At 41.6% G+C, this 21,556-nt stretch overlaps 1 protein-coding gene across 12 annotated transcripts in view; it reads left to right on the top strand.

Annotated features, from left to right (window-relative positions):
- Positions 1 to 21,556, top strand: part of SYNE1 (spectrin repeat containing nuclear envelope protein 1) — a 501,442-nt gene that overhangs the window by 406,966 nt on the left and 72,920 nt on the right. For all 12 annotated transcript variants that reach the window (XM_073337684.1, XM_073337695.1, XM_073337685.1 and 9 more), the window contains 8 exons: positions 1,331 to 1,486; positions 5,001 to 5,156; positions 6,616 to 6,786; positions 11,864 to 11,997; positions 12,166 to 12,370; positions 15,766 to 15,948; positions 17,605 to 17,751; positions 19,176 to 19,330. In XM_073337684.1, the coding sequence (XP_073193785.1) occupies positions 1,331 to 1,486; positions 5,001 to 5,156; positions 6,616 to 6,786; positions 11,864 to 11,997; positions 12,166 to 12,370; positions 15,766 to 15,948; positions 17,605 to 17,751; positions 19,176 to 19,330 (1,307 nt within the window). The remainder of the gene's footprint in view (positions 1 to 1,330; positions 1,487 to 5,000; positions 5,157 to 6,615; positions 6,787 to 11,863; positions 11,998 to 12,165; positions 12,371 to 15,765; positions 15,949 to 17,604; positions 17,752 to 19,175; positions 19,331 to 21,556) is intronic.

Raw genomic sequence — 21,556 nt, 5'->3', positions numbered from 1 at the left:
CTCTTCTGGCTCTGTCAATCTGTTTCTTCACTTCAGCAGGTGGGTATTGTAGTTGTAAGAATGCTTGACAGAGATCTTGTAGGTGTTTGTCTCTGTCTGAGGGATTGGAGCAAATGCAGTTGTATTGTAGAGCTTGGCTGTAGACAAAGGATCATGTGGTGTGGTCTGGATGAAGGCTGGAGGCATGTAGGTAAGTATAGCGGTCAGTAGGTTTCCGGTATAGGGTGGTGGTTATGTGACCATCGCTTGTTAGCACCGTAGTGTCCAGGAAGTGGATCTCTTGTGTGGACTGGTCCAGGCTGAGGTTGATGGTGGGATGGAAATTGTTGAAATCATGGTGAAATTCCTCAAGGGCTCCTTTTCCATGGGTCCAGATGATGAAGATGTCATCAATGTAGCGCAAGTAAAGTAAGGGCATTAGGGGACGAGAGCTGAGGAAGCGTTGTTCTAAGTCAGCCATAAAAATGTTGGCATACTGTGGTGCCATACCTGTAGCAGTGCCGCTGACTTGAAGGTATAAGTTGTCCCTAAATGTGAAATAGTTATGAGTGAGGACAAAGTCACAAAGTTCAGCCACCAGGTTTGCCATGACATTCTCGGGGATACTGTTCCTGATGGCTTGTAGTCCATCTTTGTGTGGAATGTTGGTGTAGAGGGCTTCTACATCCATAGTGGCTAGGATGGTGTTTTCAGGAAGATCACCGATGGATTGTAGTTTCCTCAAGAAGTCAGTGGTGTCTCGAAGACAGCTGGGAGTGCTGGTAGCGTAGGGCCTGAGGAGGTAGTCTACATAGCCAGACAATCAGGAATCCATTGTGCCAGGCACTCTACAAACATAAAATAGAAAAGCAAATAACCTACAATCTTATTTCAAACTAAAATACAAATGTGCATAATGAGTGGCGGGTCTCACTAACCACAAATGCATAGAAGTAAATTACCTTCAAATAATTTTGGCCTGGAATAATTCTTCACTGTAAATGATGTTTCACTCCATCACCATTCACCTGAAGAGAATTCCACTCCATGTAAACTTTTATGTGGAAAGCGTCTTCCAGCTTGTCACAAATTTGGGGTATCATGAGCTAGATCACTAGAGAAACTCCTCAGTGAAATACTTCTTTGAGTTTTTTCTTTGCTGTTTAATCGTTAATAAATAGAGGATGAATAAAATTGAGTTTGACTTTATACTCTGTTCTAAATTCTGAATGCAGGAATACACTGAATTCTGAGGAAAGCACAAATCAACATTCATCTGCACTGAATTATTTAATTTTCTTGACAGAGAAGCTGTTTCATTTAGGATGTATACATATGTATTTCTTTACAGATCCAACTGTTGGAAAGCCTGCTGGAATCCTGGACAGAATATGAAAACAATGTGCAGTGCCTGAAAACTTGGTTTGATACCCAAGAGAAGAGGTTGAAGAAACAACAGAGAATTGGAGATCAGGCTTCAGTTCAGAATGCTGTGAAAGACTGTCAGGTAACATTTTCTTGGAAATTATGGGTTCTCTTTCCTGCATGTAGAAACAGCACCTAACAAACATGGGGTGAAATCTTGGCTCCACTGAAATTAATGATGAAACTCCCCTTGAGTTCAGTGGGGTGAGGATTTCACCCCTAAAGTGCAAAGGAGTAATAGTGTGCTGAATGTACCTACATGCATACTCTTATGTGAATACTAGCTTAATAATTGTAATAGCAATAACAAAGCAGGGCCATGCCCAGGTATGCTGAATTGCTGTGAGTTAAAGGGATACATTCTGTTTTCTGGGCAGCCACTTTTCTGGATTTCACTGTTATGAATATTGTGCTTGATTGCTTAAAAAGTTTGCTTCCCCTCCTTCTGATGCCCTCCCTTGGACATGCTGGGGAAAATATGCTTTAAAACAAATTTGGCCTATATGCTCCTTCCCTATGGAAAATGCACAAAGAAACCAAATTCATTCCGATTTTCTGGACCACTAAGGCCACTTTGTGTCACATAAGCAACTCAAAGGGCCTTAAATCAGGCAGAGACAGCTAGTGGAAAACTCCCCCTGTGCCGGGGAACTCTCTACTGATGGACAGCTGGTGAAGGTGGTTCCGTCTGAGTCATCTGCCCCCACCTTGCCCATCCTGTAAGAGGGAGGAGGAGGCGGCGAGGCATGGCATGGATGGAATGGAGATGGCAGGAGGCCAATCAGAGCAAAGCTCAGCAATGTCCAACACTCCACTGGCCTTAAGTCACTGAGCCTGTGCAGCCCTAACATGCTTCAGGGCCAGATGGCCCTGAATCAGTGAACCACAATCAGCTCTCTCGTCCAGTAGGCCCAGCATGATATTGGGAATTGTAAACGTGAAGGAATGTCTTGCTTCTTTTCAGATCAGGGAAAATAGAGTAGGAGCCTCTAGAGAAATCAGCTTGGATATAGACTTCCAAGCCAGAGCATCAGTATGGTATCAGGGATCAGATCCCTCCAGACTGATTTAATCTACTAGACAACAAACCAGAATTACCAATTTACAGTGGTGAAAAATTCAGAGCACTAGGCCAGCTATATCCCCATGAGCATGGACAGTCTGTAATGCTCAGTGTTACGGTCCTGGTAACACTGGTAAATTCCTGGGGAATTTTCATCTATTGGTGCTGTTCATTTCTTTCTCTCCAAGCTTTCCATCAACACAGTAATTATGACCCTATATTAATTAAGTCACCAGGTAAATCTTCATAATCAGAAGGGCTAGAAATTTTTTTCACAGGAAAACTGAGATCCTCGAAAGTCCAATAAAATATTGCCAGCATTCACGAATTTAGTAACTCCATCTGTGTTTCTGTGAATGCAGAGGACTGGTAAGTTTGGCAGTGTCAGAAGTTACCATTTTCAAGTTCTCTCCTGTGAACTTCAAATTGAATCCATCTTGTGGCTTCAGTACAAATGACTTTATTATTTCAGTACAATAAAGCCAATAACCCATACAATGAAGCCACCATTAATAATTAGCACAACTTGACATAGTTGGCAGACTCTGCTTGGCAGAGGTCCAAAGCTTGATCCGATTTATTAAACTTGCGGTTCCTTTGGGTCAGGGACGTCAGCAAATTCACAGCTCTGTGAATGACAAGACTTTGATCATTAGAAAAACAAATTGTTTAAAAAATAACTTCACTAGGGTGTCAGACATTGTCAGGTATTCGATAAGCTAACACAAAAGCTGCAGTTTATGTATTAACAGGTACTGAGACTGATCCAGTATCACTTAAATAGTTAAGAGCAGCCTTTATTTTTTTTCATCATAGATCAGAAACAAATGACTCTTTAACTGAGTTATCAGATTGAAAGGATAGACATCTCAGTTTCCTCTGTAAATATTTCTGGCTCTCTGTGTATTTCTGGCGTTTGATGCTTTGCCAGTTTAAATCACATCCACCTTTTTTTTTTTTTTTTTTGGAACAACCACATACAGACTTAAATAATACATTTTAACATTAAACTCAATTAGATTGGTTCAAAATGTCAGATTTAATTGGCACCACTAAAAAGTGAACAATTGACTGTTTTGGTGTCAGATGTTATGAAAACGATGCAAGTATTATTCCAAGCTTATGCTCTGGAGATGGACCAAGGAGTCCAGGTTTTTATTTTCTGAAACCTCATTGATTCCAAAACGCGAACTTGGTTTGGAAGCAAGCCCTATTTTATCTAAACCACCAAAACTAAGGAGCAGTGAGAGTATGATAAATGTTCTGGTTTGGGTCCATCCCAATTTATATGCCATTGTCCCTGAGAATGAGGGTGAAATACGTAGAAATACTGAAATTCAGCAAAGAAAAATATGCCAAATGCTTTGACTATCAGCTAGTTTCTACATTTTAGTTGCTAAAACTGATACCATGAGCTCAAAGTAAAGAGTATTAGAGAAACGGAAAGGGTTATAACAAAGTTAAAAATAATAGAAACGTGGAACAGAATACATGAAATGAATAAGAATAAACAATAGACTGAAATTCATCATACTTGTAAAACTTAGAATGTGCTTATGTATGTGTATGTTATAGATCGAGGCCCAAATTCTGCCCATGTAATCCTATTGATATGGCTTTTCAAGGATGTAACTTGGGTAGGGTTTGGTCCTTAATACTCACTTGCTAACTGATGAATATTAATGAGTATCTACAGTTTTTGTCTGATTCGTGTCTCAGAAAGGAGTAGCTTTGGGGGTATAGAGGAGGTGGGGAGTGCGGACTCAGATACCTCAGGATCAATGTGCAGCCCAGAGGGCAGACCTGCAGATCCCAGGCCATGACCTGGCAGCATGGATCCCTTTACACTACCTCCAAACAGGATAGGTATAGATGAGTAATTACTGCTTCACCAAGATGTTAGGGATTTCCACTTAGAAGTGCACCAGATAGCCAAGGGAGCATGCCATGGAGAGCATTTCCTTTCTGGGTTCTTTCACCCTCCAAGTTTGTCACTCCACTCCAAAACTGCTGAAGCCTTGGAGAAGTTGAGAAGCGCGTGGTCTCTGCAAGCAGAGCAACTCATGCAGCAGAGCTGCTGTGCTCCATTTCTTAATAATGGCTCCATGTTGGGATTACTAAATCCAGATGCCAATGATCTATTGAAAGGTATGTGAAATGAATGAACTAAGAAACAAGGAAATGCTTCTCTTTTGCTACTGAATGGAGCAGTTTCCTGTAGATCCATGTAGTTCAAGCTATTTTTTAAAATGATTTTGGACCCTATATGAGAGCAAGATATTCTGCATTGTAGTAATGTAAATAGAATCATGGACACTCAGCATTAACATTGTTTTTTTCTTTAAAGTAAATATGGGAAATAGAAAATATGCCATAGAAATTGTTGATGGTTTTTTATTGTTAAAGGAATAATAAGCATACCACTGTGCTCTTCCCATTCTTATCATTGCAGAAGTTGGGGGTTTGCAGAGCGTTTTTGTACCTGGAAGCATTATTGATCTAAACCCAATACATGAATGCTTGTTTCTTTCAGGAGTTGGACGAGTTGATTAAAGCAAAGGAAAAAGAAGTCGAGAAAATAGAACAGAGTGGCCTTTCCTTGATCCGGAATAAGAAGGAAGAAGTCTCTACTGTTGTCATGAGTACCCTGCAAGAACTTAACCATTCCTGGGCCAATTTGGACCACATGGTGAGAGAACGTGGTTCTGTTAATCATGAGGCAGACTGTGCCTGGTATCCCTATGAGTGCAGATAGCCCTTACCAGAAAGCAACAGGTGGATTTCTTCTGAGTGGGAGGGCGGGGAGTAGATATTCCAGGAGACTGGGCAGTGAGTCTGTACCCACCTTCATGTGATTACACATGTAAAATGGGTATGAAAATTCCTATTTCACAGGGGTACTGAATTCTTATTTATCAAAGTTTTCACAGTGCTTTCAGATTTCACATGAAATGTTCTGTATTAATTACAAGGGCCGCCTTTTAAAGTACACACATTACAAGTACAGTGTATGCAGTACTGCCCCCGAGCCTATAAATAAACCTACAGCCACAGGTCGAATTAGGGGGGAAACGGCAGGGGTGCTGGAACTAGGGGTGCTGGGGGAAGCTGGCTTGAAGTGGCTTCCATCACATACAGGGTTTGCAGCTTGGTTCATCATCCCCACTCTACAAATTGTTCCAGCACCGCTGCTTCCAAGCTCCACCCACAAAAGTAATCTCCACCCATAGGAGTTTCCAAAATCAGACGCTGCTCCCATTAAATTGTGCAAAGGATCAAAATAAAAAAATGCTGCTCTCAGAGCTCCACTGGGCTCTTTTAATTGGACTTCCCCTGCCTGGAGCATGACTCTGCTGTTGGTTCTGCTCCTTGGGCTAAACTGCTTCTTGATTGGCAGGGGGAGGAGTGGCAGAACTTTCCAAACGCAAATCACTTTTGGCACCAAACGAGACACCATTTACAGTAACTTGTGCAGATCGGTCCCTTTCTTTTAATGAAGAATAATTCAAATGTCAGCATCATTATCTATCGTCAGTAGGCTTCTGAGTTACTGCCTCACTAGGATTCAGGGGGCAGTTCACAACTCTCGGATATACTGTTCCAGGCTTTCTGCAGACAACGCTGCAATGCTTACACTCAGTTCATGTATCTCAGATATTTTTTCTCACCCATAACAACTAGAAACTTGCTTTTTTTTAAAAAAAAAAAGGAAGCTGAGATTCTAGGGAACAAGGCAGGAGCTTCAGAGATGTTCTAATACCTCACCCTGCTGTGTACTGGCCCATGAAAAAGCCTGATCAACACCTGTGAAAAATAGTTTTTCTCATAGTCATTGTGTGTGCTATCATTAATGACAAACCATGTGGATTAAGGGCTAAGTACTGAACATCAGATCCCCTTTAAGGTGTCATATGTTGTATAACCAAAGACTGAGACACCCAAAATCACTAATCGCATCTGAAAATCTTGGCCAGAATTGTTATGTGATCAAGCACATTTCTTGTTAAGCCTGACTGTAAAACAAATAGCGCTGAGCCTGGAGCGCTTACCCTTTTTTAAATTCAAGATCAAATGAAGGGAAATAATTTAAGCAAATAGCAAATGCGTCTCACACATTTCATATTGATGGTTTGTTTTCTTTCTCCCAGGTCGGCCAGCTGAAGATATTGTTGCAGTCTGTGCTTGATCAGTGGAGCATTCACAAAGTGGCTTATGAAGAACTGAATAGTTACCTGATGGAAGCTAGATATTCTTTGTCCCGCTTTCATCTCCTCACAGGTTCATTGGAAGCAGTGAAAGTCCAAGTCGATAACCTTCAGGTGACGAATAAGAACTGAGCCTCCTGACATCTTAAGAAAAGATTTGGAGATAAATTCTGCCCTCAGTGCTGCACTGACATAGCTGACTGCAGAATCTGGCCCTTCAAATATGGAATCTTAGATGTGCTGCCAAGCCAAAACCTTCGATGTTAACAAATGTCCTTAGACACGTTTCTAGAAGAGCTGGTCCTGAATTTATTTTTAAAAGTAACTTTTTGTGAAATTGCTTTTTTAATCAAAATATTGTTTTTTCTCTAAATTTTCTAATCATCTCTAGTTGTTAGAAATATATGAATATTAATAGAATTTTTAAAATCCAAATTACTTGTCTTTATTCGTGCTCTGATCACTTCTGCATTTCTCCATCCCTGAACAATTAAAGTAAAGTCAGTTTCATTTGTTTATCATAAGTTCTTCAAGTGCTTGCACATGTCCATTTCACTGTTGGTGAGTGCGCACCTTGTGCTCAGTTGTCGGAGAACTCTTTCCCTTAGCAGTACCCATCAGGGCGGCTTGAGCGACTCTGTCTCCATAGGCTACTGCTTGCTAGTATAAGAGGGCAGAGCCGCCCCCAACCCTCCTCAGTCCCTTCTTACCACCAGTGGCAGTTGTTGGAACCATATCAGACTTGTTGTCATAAGCTTTCTCCTTCCTTTGTATTTGTACTCTGTTATTGTTAGGAAGTAGTTAGTTAGTTAAGTTTAAGTTAGTTTTAGCTAGTTTTAGTGATAGATTCTTTTGTCTTAGGTCTTTTTGGACTAGTTTTCATCTGGCAGTACCGAGATCAGTACCGAAACGGTGCTGCACTCACCAGGTTTTAAGTCCTGCCGCGCTTGTGCTTAGTCTATGCTGGTCAGTAACTCACCCCCGGCCTGTGTGAAATATTTGGGAGAATCCCACATAAGTGACAATTGTCACGTTTCTAAGGAATTTAAGCCCCACTTAAAGAAAGCTAAAGTGGCAAGGCTCAAATATTTGCTCATGGAGGCAGCACTTCATCCCCCATCAGACTCTTCTCACATGAAGAGCACCCCAAGTACATTGGCCTAGGTTTGGAGCAGACCAGAGGTGTCAGCAGCTCCTCAGTCCCATTCACGATACCAAAGAAAAGGCTTAGACCCTCCTCAGGCTCAGTACCTTGCTCAGGCATGTTGGTGCCAAAGCCTCGTAGAGAAACAGACTCTAAGAGACATTCAGGGGAGAGTCTCTCACTGGAGCACTCTACAGCTAAAAAAAAACGGATCGCCACCTCCAGAGCCTGTGCCACGTCCATCAAGAACATCCCTGAAAGATCTCTGTGGGAGAGCCATCACTCATTGCTGCTCCCAACCACCCCGAAGACGTATGCAACCACAGGACATGCTTAGCTTCTCAGTACCGGTATCCCCAGCAGTGCAAGAAAGTTTGCTGTTAGTACCGATGCCTGGAGCACCTACCTCTCTGTGTCAGGAACTCACCATACTGCTACGTCCCAAGCTTCCACAAAGGGCAGTGCCGTCGAAGGACAAGCTTCCAACGATATCCCTGGTACCACCATCCCCAGGCAACCTATTCCCAGTCCCAACTTGTTCTTCTCCCCGTAGGTTGGATGTCTGATTCTTCCTCTTCAGACTCAGAGGTGCATTTGTCTGTGTCCTGTCAGAAACAGGGTGCATACCCTCCATCAGAGATTTGGGACCTTGGGTCACACAATAGTCACAGCACTGGCCGCCGCCTCCTCCTCCTCCTGAGGAGCAAAAACCCAGTCAAGGTTGGGTCCCAGGCCCATATCAATGACAGTTGTGGGCATCCTGGGGCATCCCTCCTTCCGCGAGGACCTCCCTGCAGCTCTCTTGTTCTTTGTCATTGAGACTGCTCTGGAAGCATCGGCACCAAGAGCATTATTCTCCAGGACTGAGCAGCCAGAAGTCATTTGGGTGGCGTCCCCATCGCAAGTCATGGAGCAGCCACCACCTCAGAATTCTGTGGTGTCCTCTTGATAATCGCCAGATGATGCTGTTGGTAGCAAGATATTCAACACCACAAGAGGACCTGAGGCCTCATCAAGGTCTATTGAGAAGGAAGGGTGGCCTCTGTTCTTAACATTCAAGCAGAGGAGGTATGTGAAAGCTCCCTCAAGTTGGTGGACGTTCTGGTATTGGCGGCCCTTACCAGGGTGGCCATGCCAATTAATGAAGCTGCTGTGGATCCTGTGAAGGTGCTGTGGCAAACAACGTCCTCCCTACTCCCTACAGCAAAGTGAGCTGAGAGGAGGTCTTGCATCCCCTCTAAGAGGTATGAGGTTGCCTAGAGCATAGGTAACTTTGGCAGCTTTCTTGGCATAAGTGTTGATCATAGAAATTTTTAAAGTAGTGACTTGGTCATCAACCTACACTTTTGCTTCTCATTATGCCATTTCAGTCTAAGGACGATGTCTATTTCAGACAGGTTGTCATACAGTCACTGTTTAGGTAGACTCTGAGCCCACCTCCATGTCTGTCTGCTTGTGAGTCACCTACAGTGGAATGGACATTTGTAAGCACTTGAAGGCAAAAAGAAGGTTACGTACCTTTCTGTAACTGTTCTTCTTTGAGATGTGGTGTACATGTCCATTCCACGACTTGCCCTCCTTCCCCTCTCTGTTGGAGTCTGTCTGGTACAAAGGAACTGAGAGAAGTCAGGGCAGCTCCACTCTCTTACACCAACGTGCAGTGGCATGTGACAACTGAGGGTGCTCGAGCTACCTCGACAGGTACTGCTGAGGGAAAAAGTTCTCTGACAACTGTGCATGGGGCATGTACACACCTACAGTGGAATTGACATGTGCAGCACATCTCAAAGAACAAGTTACAGAAAGGCAAGTGTTTTTTTTTCTCTTTCAGGTTTCAGTGGTGCAGTGTATGGGTTTCAAACACAGTATTGCCAACCCCAAACTTTCAAAACCATGAGACTAGCTTAAAAGTCATGAGGGTTTAAAAAAAGTCTCCTTTATATTTGCCTTCAGGTTTCTGAGTCTTTAGGGAACACTCGGGTCACATTTTCAAATTTTCCTTTTTAATCATGAGGGCTAGAAACTTACACTTTTTAGAAAACAGAAGCTGAGATTCTCACATACTCAGATGACTCCAGCAGCAGAGGATTTATGAAAAACATCAACTATTATGAGCTCATAATAAAAACATGATCATTGAAAACACTACCAGCACAGAAGTATGTTTGTTTTAAAACAGTTGGTTTTGGAATTAAAAATAATTATGGAAACATTTCTTATGTCTTATGACTTATTTAAAAATGTGTTTTATTAATAGTTAATTGGGGGCAAATTTAAGCTGACAGCGTTGCAACAATTGGCAGTCTAGGTAGATGTATATACATGTGTCAGTGAAGTTTCAAGGATATAAGTGAAGGTGAAAATGGCATATGTGTAAATTTGCAATTCCCCCAAACTGAGGTCCACAGAGCACTAGCTGACAAATGGTGCTGCCTCTTTTCCTTGTTCCCAGATATTACGTTTCATAAAAGGCAGCAAGTAAAACAATAAATACTTTTGATTTTTTTTTTCTTTGGGGACAGATTGTGACCCAGCTTGTGGGCCCAAGGTGCCACCTTACTACTTTGAGGGGACAGCCTGTACTGCCACTCACAGCACTGGAAGGGAAATAGGCTCAGCAGAAGCACTGCAATCCTCCTCTCCCTATTTGGGTGGGCAGGAAGAAGTGGCTGGGCAGAGCTCCCTTGTACCTCCACCCCGCCTTCACACCACACAGCCAGCAGCAGACAGACCCAGTCCAGTTTACACCCTCCTTGAAGCAGCAGGGAGACTGGGAGAGGATCTGAGGCTATGCTATCGGGAGGTGTGATTGCAGCACATGTAGGCATAGCCAAGATAGATTTGATCAAGCTAGTGTGCTAAAAATGGCAACATGGGTGGTGACATGGGCTAGCTGACCCAAGTACGAGTCCAACCAGTACCCTGGTACATACTCAGGTGGCTACCCAGTGCCACTTCCTGTGTTGCCACAACTTAACTGCTGTTTTTAGCAAGCTAGCTAGAACAAAGTTAGCTCAATTATGCCTACATGTGCTGCAGTCACAGCTGTGATTGCAGGGTAGACAGACCCTTAAGACTTGTCAACGCAAACATTTAGTTTGCAGCAAGGTGGGGTGTGAATCTATCCTTCACTAGCCTGTTGCAGACTAACTCTCCATGTGGACCCTGCTGCCATGCACTAACAGTTCCTTAGTGCACTTTCATCTACTCCCATTTCAAAGCAGGGTATATCAAAGCACACAAATGGACTGTTAGTGTGTGTCAGCGGGGTCCATGTGAAGAGTTAATCTGTGGAATACTGGTGTGGGATAGACTTACACCCCAGATTGCTCTAAATGTTCCTGTAGATCTCCTCTTAGTCACAAGTTCCTTCCCAGGCTGCACTATCCATTGCTGAGGGTAGATTGTTAACTCATGATCTAGCCTTAAGCAATTATTGTAGCTGTTCGTGAGTCAAAGGATGGGTTGGGAAGTCTCTTAACAAAGAGAGCATCTCATGGTCACATTGTTTAAAAAGTTTGAGATCCCCTGGCAATGATTTGAATTCCGCACTTGTTTAAACTTCTGCTCAATGTAAATAAATAGGTTAACAATACTTTTGAAAACATACTTCCTTGTGTTGCTAAGAACATCCTAGACTAATAAGCGAAAGAATTTTAAAAATAAGGTTTACTTTTCCCTACTTGTGCTGTTAGTTTGCTTTTGTGCATTCCTCTCACTTGGACTGTGGAAAATAGGCTAGTCAATTTTAATATTGTTTCTTCAGTAGTTAGCCTCCAGTCAGTTTTGCTTTTTATTTCTGATACACTAGCATATAGTGCAGTCTTTTGGTTGCAAGCACTGCATGTGCTGTAGGTATAAAACTGTAGGTATAAAAATAAGAAATGCATGTGCTGTAGGTATATTACTGTAGGTATAAAAATAAGAAATGTAACTTGATTTCATGAAGCCATATGACTCAATGCACTTTTATGGTGAAATTAAAATAATTTATATTCTACAGGATGGAGTAGATCTCAATTTTTTTTCTTTTTTCTCTCTCTACAGAGCCTGCAGGATGAGTTGGAGAAACAAGAGAACAGCTTACGGAAGTTTGGTTCAGTGACCAACCAGTTATTGAAAGAGTGTCACCCACCAGTCACTGAAACACTTTCTGACACTCTGAAAGAAGTCAATGTGAGGTACAAAGCCTGCTTTTGTGTTGAACTTTGTTAAATTGTCTACTTGTCAGAGCAAACAGAGGTGTAATTCTTTGTCTATGAACAGTATATAATTGCTACTTTAGGCCTTCTTCTGTATAGCTCTATTAATTCACATGCTTTGACATATCCATTTGATATATCTGCCAGGTGGAATAACCTTCTGGAAGAGATTGCAGAGCAGCTACACTCCAGTAAGGCCCTGCTTCAGCTCTGGCAGAAGTACAAAGACTGTTACAGCCAGTGCTCCTCCTCAGTCCAGCAGCATGAGGACCAAACCAATGAGCTGTTGAAGACAGCCACTAACAAGGACATAGCTGATGAAGAAGTCACTACTTGGATTCAGGATTGCAATGTACGTTCAGTAAACTCACTGCTTTATCACAATCGCATGGGCTAATATCACAACAGGATTTCCTATACTAAACTGTTTATCCCGGCTAATCAAAATAGTTTGAGATTTTTATGTAGGGGAGATATTTTCTCTTCACTAAACAATCCTTCAGGCATTAAACTGTGGGCTTTGCCTTTCCTTCCCAGATTCTACCATGGGACAAGGTCAAAGGGGCTTTCACCTTCCTGAATCAGGAATTCATGGTACTGAATTCTCCTGGGTTCCTCGGATTTTCTCACACAAACTTCATTCCTCATCCTAAATGTTAGTTCAGACATTTTTGTGTATGGTCTAGGCCCATGCTAAAGACAGATGAATTGAATTACTGTGTGCACCTATCTTTGGGTCCAATCCTTTGGTCTTTCCTTATCGAAGTCACAGTTACTTGGGCAAATATTCCCATTGATTTCAGTGGGAGTGCTCACGTGAGAGAGGATTGCAAGGTCAGCTGCTATGATTTTGCCTACATGCTCTAGACTGGAAAATACATCAGGCAGAACAGAAGAGATAAGTTCAAAATCTTTTCCCACCTCTCTTTCACTGTGAAAGGACACCATGCACTCTGTTGAAATCTCAAGATTCTGCCCTTTCACCAGTTTACCCACATCTCATGGCAAAGGTACAATTTACCTCCTAGACTTGGACAAATGTCTTTCTTCATTTATGAGTTACGATAGCCCATTATACCACTGCCTTTGATAGGCAGGTTGTCACAGAGGTTTCCTGGAGCACCCTCAGCATCAGGTACCGGCACAACAGGCACGTCAGCTTCAGTTCACTCTTTCAGAGACCTCAGTCACTCCACTTCAGGCTCTCCAGCTTTAATAATATCCCTTCTTAGACCTGGTTATTACCAAAACATAGCTCACTGAATCTGCAACAGAAGTCCCAAACATAGTCCATCTCCCACATCTGCTGGATAGAGTCTTTAAAGCCCTGCTCTTCCCAGCAGGCACCCCCCTCCCGCCCTCTCCTTGGGCAGTCCTTCCTTACCACAGTCTGGTGCCGTTTGCCACATGTAGGCTCCTCCGCCAGGACAGCCACCCCAGCCTTATCAACTAGAGTGCAACCCTGCTCTTCCCAGCAGGAAACACCACAGCTGTTCTGCTGGGAGATCATCCTCACCAGGGGAGTATCCTTCCCTGGACCCACCTCTCTAGTGTGGAGTTGTCAGCAAGTAAGCCCCTCCACTGATCTCCTGCCATCAGCTCTCTGGCTTGGGGATGCCACCCAGCAAATCCCTCTTCTGCTATCCTGCCTTCAGCTTTCCCCAGGAACCTCCCACAGCTTCCTTCTGGGACCTTGTGCCATCCACCTGGTATCTGATAGGTCTCACCTGCCCTTTTCCTGAATGACCCAGCTCTAAGACAACCCTCACTCACTTACTGAGGGAACCTCTCTGATTCTTCCCATTCTTTATAGCCACAGGTACTGATTGGCCCTCTTAATTGGCCAAACTGCTAGCTTTAGATTTTCAGAAAGCTTTTGACAAGGTCCCTCACCAAAGGCTGTTAAGCAAAGTAAGCAGTCATGGGATAAAAGTGAAGGTCCTCTCATGGATTGGTAACTGGTTAAAAGATAGGAAACAATGGATAGGAATAAATGGTCATTTTAAGAATGGAAAGAGGTAAATGGTGTTCCCCAGGGACCTGTACTGGGCCCAGTCCTATTCGTAATGATCTGGAAAAAGAGGTAAACATTGAGGTGGCAAAATTTGCAGATGATACAAAACTACTCAAGATAGTTAAGTCCCAGGCAGAAGAACTACAAAAGGATCTCACAAAGCTGGCTGACTGGGCAACAAAATGTAAGATGAAATTCAATGTTGATAAATGCAAAGTAATGCACATTGGAAAACATAACCCCAACTATACATACAAAATGATGTGGTCTATATTAGCTGTTACCACTCAAGAAAGAGATCTTGGAGTCATTGTGGATTGTTCTCTGAAAACATCCACTCAATGTGCAGCGGCAGTCAAAAAAGTGAACAGAATGTTGGGAATCATTAAGAAAGGGATAGATGATAAGACTGAAAATATCATACTGCCTCTATATAAATCCATGGTACGCTCACATTCGAATACTGCATGCAGATGTGGTCGCCCCATCTGAAAAAAGATATATTGGAATTGGAAAAGGTTCAGAAAAGGGCAACAAAAATGATTAGGGATACGGAATGGCCTCTGTATGAGGAGAGATTAATAAAACTAGGACTTTTCAGCTTGGAAAAGAGACGACTAAGGGGGGATATGATTGAGGTCTGTAAAATCATGACTGGTATGGAGAAAGTATATAAGGAAGTGCTATTTACTCCTTCTCATAATACAAAAAGTTGGGGTCACCAAATAAAATTAATAGGCAACAGGTTTTAAACAAACAAAAGGAAGTATTTTTTCACACAACACATAGTCAACCTGTGGAACTCTTTGCCAGAGGATGTGAAGGCCAAGACTATAACAGGGTTCAAAAAAGAACGAGATAAAATCATGAAGGATAGGTCCATCAATGGCTATTAGTCAGGATGGGCAGGGACGGTGTCCCTAGACTTTGTTTGCCAGAAGCTGGGAATGAGCGACAGGGGATGGATCACTTGATGATTACCTGTTCTGTTCATTCCCTGGGGAGCATCTGACATTGACCGCTGTCGGAAGACAGGCTATTGAGCTAGATGGACCTTTGGTCTGACCCACTATGGCTGCTCTTATGTTCACTTATTCTGGCACAGAGAGCTAGACAAGCCACCCTGTGACATAGGTCCTCGCCATTTTCATTCTGTTTAGTGTAAGCTATCAAAACAGATTAAAAAATTGCTACCTAAAATTGCATTCGTGGGTTTTGCAGGCACTTGGGTTCACAACTAGAAATGCCAAAGTAGGATTGTTTCCTCCTGTGCTCATTTGGCATGCTTTTGCCATGAAGACTAAGCATAAAAAAATGGATTTAAAAAATCTTCCTGCTAGGTTACTTAAGTTAAAGAGTGGGTGTTTCCAGTCAAAGCTGAACATACTGATCCAAGGTGAGGTATTTTTGCTGCTAGAAATGACATCATATCAACTGATGCACATGGATGCTTTCCACATGTGTTTCTGATCAGTGCTCAAAATTTGCATGTAAATAGCTCATCGGTCACTCCTTTTCCAATCCTTTGAATATATGTACTGAAACATATGTTCTTTTCCATGCTACAGAGGTCAATCAAGAGTTACTAAAGGCTTTTCTTGTGGAATGTAATAGTATCTATGTTTAAATGTAATCCTTTTTTTCATGAGTTACATGGCAAATTTTGAGAACCCCAAGAGCTCAGCTGAGATTGTTTTGAAGCAGAGTGATTTTTAAGCTTTTATTCACTACAGGATCTATTGAAATGCCTGGGGACAGTGCAGGATTCCCTGCTTGTTCTCCATGAACTTGGAGAGCAGCTTAAGCAACAAGTGGAGATGTCTGCAGCAGCAGCTATTCAGTCTGATCAACTCTCCCTGAGCCAAAACTTGTCAGCCTTAGAGCAGGCTCTCATCAGGCAAAAGGCTATACTTCAGGTATGAAAAGCTTGCTTATATTCATTGCGCCTGATCATTCCATTCTACCTGAAAAAGTGTACACTAAGCTAGCAAAAGTTGCACAGAAAATTACACCCCATGAAAGGTGCATTATCTGCACATGTATTCCCTAGAGATCCATGTAGTATGTGTAGTACACAACTAAATGTGGGAGAATTCAACTAGCATGCCCAAACCTATAGTAGGAAACTAGGAAGGTGAATCCCAGTGCTGAAAAAGGGACAACAAACCTTGCAAGAGGGGCAGAAATTTATCATGGGAAGCTAGAAACCCCGTAGTAACTGTGGACATGACAGTCAGTCACTGTATAGAGCTAATCCTCCTGATCCACAGCTGCTACTTAGCTATAAGGGGCTAGGAAATATCAAGGAGTCCCTCACAGTCAGTAAACATGTAGAGAAACCAGGGTTGGATTTTTAAAAGCATTCATCGTTAATCTAGCTCTTTTCCCACTGAAGTCAGTGAGAGTGTTACCATTTACTTCAGTGGGAAAGGGCCAATGCTGAATGCTTTTGAAAATCCCACGTTAAATATGTACAGCCACAAGTACTCCTTTTCTTTTTGCGAATACAGACTAACACGGCTGTTACTCTGAAACCAGTAAAGAAACTGTGATCGTAGATCAGTTGCCCATGGCATGGGAAATGTCCAGTTCTGCTGATTTAAAGCACAACAGCGGTGCAGCATAAGTACACACGCATGGGAAAAGTACAGGGAAGTAGCTTAGATCCAGATGGCTGTGCGCTGTAGAAAGTGCTCATAAGACTGCCAGTTTGGTTTGTTAAACCTACAAAATAACAAGCATGCATGCCATTTTATAAGAGAGTAAAAAGAAAGGGGCTTTTATAGCAATCTAGAATTTAACTGTGACTACTATTGATTTTTATTAACGGTATTACTTAAGCAGACAATTCAGTTTTATAAAGGGAGAAGTTTAATTATCTCAAGACACCTTAACTATTTTAAAAATAATAACATTCCAGTTTTAGCATTCAGTCCTGAAACCTTAAAATTAAGATAAAGCTAAGAAATTTGGGGGTTGAATTTTTCTTTTTAAATTACTATGTGTGTGAGATTTTATTTAGAATTACATTTATGCAGAGTTTCAAATGTTACAACAAAGCTATTTATATGGTAAAGGATCTCCAAAGCTTTAGAAACCAGCCCTAATTTTTTGAAAAACATTGTTAATTCCTTTGAAAGCCTAACAGAACTGATTTACTTGCAACTTTCTTGAAAAGTAAAGGTTTACTGTTGCCCTCTATTCATCCCATTGACTTCATTGTGCATGTGCTTGAAGTTAAGCCTGTGCTAAGTACTTTGCTGAATTGGTGCTTTATAGACTAAATGGTGTAAATTACAATCAACTCTTGTTTTCATGCCTAGCAAAAGAATTATAACCTCACTTTCAAAACAAATACAGCCTTTACTATGGAGGCAGTACCACTGCCTCTGTAATCAAAAAATATTGGTTCTACTATGGAGAAGCAGTCACATTGCTACCAGTGAGAATTACTGTTATAGGAGTTGGAGCATCAGAATGACTGAAAGGGCAGTGAGGAGCAGAGCAAAAACATGAATATTATGTGACCTCATGTTAAGCTTTTAAATTGTGGACTTTCTTTTGTGCCTAAGACTGGAGTGCTAGACTATGAGACATTTGCTAAGAGCCTAGAAGACCTGGAGGCCTGGATAACAGAAGCTGAAGAAATGTTGAAAGGACAAGACCCCAGTCATTCTTCCGACCTCTCTACAATCCAGAATAGGATGGAAGAACTCAAAGTGAGTGGCAAATATAGACAGTATGACATGAAATTGTGAGGTCAGCGTGATCCATGTATAGTATAGCATATGCACAAAATCCACATATGCATTCACTTATCATTAAAGACCTTACATACACACACTAAAGACAGAAAACCAAAAGTTAATTCTGGCATTCTATCCTTAACTGCCTGCCTTGTGCCTCAGTGTAAGAAGGATTTGGATGGGCAAACTGGTTGGAATAAAATAAGTACCAAAACATCATTCCAAACTTGAACAGTTTTAGAAGTTTAGAAAAGTTTGTGCATTTTCTTTTGTCTCTGTTCTCTTCATATTCCTGAACCTCTGTAATTCCTGAGCCTGGCACAGAAAGTAGAAAAGATAAAGTACCACAAAATAAATTCTTTTATTTCTGGCCTACCTGGAAGCAGGAAGACTGTTCACATAAGCTTTGTAGATACAAGAGGTTCATATAAGATTGATTTGGACAGCCAGACCTTTGGCTGCTTCCCTAAACTGAACCTTCAAACGTTTGGACAGCTAACTGGATATTATGTGCTGTATCTCATCTCCTCTCATATCTGGATACTATCAGGAAAGAAAATAAATGCCTAAATATAACATTTCAACAGAGATGCAAGATGCATCAATGATCCCTGAATATGGTGCAGAGTTTAACAGTCTGATCCCATGAGAATGACCACACTTTGAAACTTAATAGATAATCTGCTTACTATACAGAGGATTCCCAGAATACTCTGTTGGAAATTCAGGACCAGATCCAAACTTCCCCGAGTTTAGGAGTGTGCACATCCAGATTTTTGGTCTGTTACCAACTCTAGAAAGTATTACACATTTTAAAATTTATCTTAACATCTGCACAAGTGGCAAGTTAAGTCAAATGAACTTTATGGAGTGGTATTTTCTATACCCTGAATTAAGTTATTTCTCTCATATACTCATTTTTGAATATCTTAATAATTAAAGTGAATGTGTATGTGTATTATACTATATATATATGGTCACTTGTTCATGTCTTTTTACTTCTGTGAGGGACAAATCCCTGAAAGAAAGTTGATGACACTCCTCCTCCCCTGCAAACCCAGTATTTCCTCCATTTTAGCCCTGCTGTTATCCTTCCACCAGAAATAGCTACAGAACCTCTCTCCACTATGTCTTAATTGCTGGGTGTACTGATCAGCAGAAGACATTTCTTCTCACAGGCTAAGTGCACTATCTTTGAAGAGATGCCTGCTTTTGCAAGGATCTAGGATCATGAAAAGGTGTCTTGCCTGACAATGGAGAACACTTACCACAAGGTGGCAATCCAAGCCATCCCAAATTTGTCAACTGGGAGCTTTCCCATAATTTTCAGATTTCAATAAGATAATTACTGAATTTCTCTATCTATAGCTACATATATTCTTTGTCACTTGTTCCAGAGCCAGATGTTAAAGTTCAGTAGCATGGCGCCAGACTTGGACCGTCTGAACGAGCTGGGTTACAGGCTACCCCTGAATGATAAAGAAATCAAACGGATGCAGAATCTGAACAGGCGGTGGTGCATGATCTCATCTCAGACGACAGAAAGATTCAGGTTGGGTCAGCTAAAAGGACATGTATATTACTCTGTGCTAGTCATTCTGAGCTGTAAAAGGCAGTTTAATGCATGGCATGTGAAACTTTGGCTTTGCCTGCACTATGTGAATTTTGCTGGTGTAGCAAAACCAGTAAGAACATAAGAACGACCATACTGGATCAGACCAGATGTCCATCTAGCCTAGTATCCTGTCTTCGGACAGTGGCCAATGCCAGATGCCCAAGAGAGAATGAACAGAACAGGTAATCACCAAGTGATCCAGCCCTGTCATCCATTCCCAGCTTCTGGCAAACAGAGACTAGGGACACCATCCCTGCCCATCTTGGCTAATAGCCATTGATGGATCTATCCTCCATGAATTTATCTAGTTCTTTTTTGAACCCTGTTATAGTCTTGGCCTTCACAACATCCTTTGGCAAGGAATTCCACAGGGTTGACTGTGCATTGTGTGAAAAAATACTTCCTTTTGTTTGTTTTTAAACCTGCTGCCTATTAGTTTCATTTCATGACCCTAGTTCTTGTATTATATGAAGGAATAAATAACACTTCCCTATTTACTTTCTCCACATCAATCATGATTTTATAGACCTCTATCATATCCCTCCTTAGTCACCTCTTTTCCAAGATGAAAAGTCCCAGTGTTATTAATATCTCCTCATATGGCAGACACTCAATGCATCCGATGAAGTGAGCTGTTGCTCACGAAAGTTTATGCTCAAATAAATTGGTTAGTCTCTAAGGTGCCACAAGTACTCCTTTTCTTTTTTGTCAATACCCCTAATAATTTTTGTTGCTCTTTTTTGAGATGGGGCAACCACATCTGCATGCAATATTCAAGATGTGGGTGGACCATGGATTTACATACAGGCAATATGATATTTTCTGCCTTATTATCTATCCTTTTCTTAATGATTCCCAACATTCTGTTTGTTTTTGACTGCCACTGCACATTGACTGGATGTTTTCAGAGAACCATCCACAATTACTCCAAGATCTCTCTTTTGAGTGGTAACAGCTAATTTAGACCCTGTCATTTTATATGTAGTCGGGATTATGTTTTCCAATGTACATTACTTTGCATTTATCAACATTGAATTTCATCTTCCATTTTGTTGCCCTGTCAGCCAGTTTTGAGAGATCCTTTTGTAGCTCTTCGCAGTCTGCCTGGGACTTAACTATCTTGAGTAGTTTTGTATCATCTGCAAATTTTGCCACCTCACTGTTTACTCCTTTTTCCAGATAATTTATGAATATGTTGAATAGGACTGATCCTTAGGGGACACCACTATTTACCTCTCTCCATTTTGAAAACTGACCATTTATTCCTACCCCTTGTTTCCTATCTTGTAACCAGTTACCAGTCCATGAGAGGACCTTCCCTCTTAGCCTATGACAGCTTACTTTGTTTAATAGCCTTTGATGAGGGACTTGTCAAAGGCTTTCTGAAAATCTAAATACACAATATCCACTGGATCCCCTTTGTCCATGTGCTTGTTGACCCCCTCAAAGAATTCTAGTAGATTGCTGAGGCATGATTTCCCTTTACAAAAACCATGTTGACTATTCCCCAACAAATTATGTTAATCAATGTGTCTGACAATTTTGTTCTTTACTATAGTTTCAACCAGTTTGCCTAGTACTGAAGTCAGGCTTACTGGCCTGTAAATGCTAGGGTCACCTCTGGATTCCTCTTTAAAAATTGGCATCACATTAGCTATCCTCCAGTCATTTGGTACAGAAGCAGATTTAGATGATAGGTTACAGACTACAGTTAGTAGTTCTGCAATTTCACATTTGAGTTCCTTCAGAACTCTTGGATGAATACCATCTAGTACTGGTGACTTATTACTGTTTAATTTATCAGTTTGTTCCAAAACCTCCTCTAATGACACCTCAATCTGGGACAGTTCCTCAGATTTGTCACCTAAAAAGAATGGCTCGGGTTTGGGAATCTCCCTCACATTCTCAACCATGAAGACCGATGCAAAGAATTCATTTAATTTCTCCACAATGGCCTTATCATCCTTCAGAGTAACAGCCGTGTTAGTCTGTATTCGCAAAAAGAAAAGAAGTACTTGTGGCACCTTAGAGAGTAACCAATTTATCTGAGCATAAGCTTCCGATGAAGTGAGCTGTAGTTCACGAAAGCTTATGCTCAAATAAATTGGTTAGTCTCTAAGGTACCACAAGTACTCCTTTTCTTATCATCCTTGAGTACTCCTT

Source organism: Lepidochelys kempii, chromosome 3 (genome assembly GCF_965140265.1).
Source record: "Lepidochelys kempii isolate rLepKem1 chromosome 3, rLepKem1.hap2, whole genome shotgun sequence".
NCBI lineage: Eukaryota > Metazoa > Chordata > Testudines > Cheloniidae > Lepidochelys > Lepidochelys kempii.
This window is presented reverse-complemented; position numbering and strand designations above follow the sequence as displayed.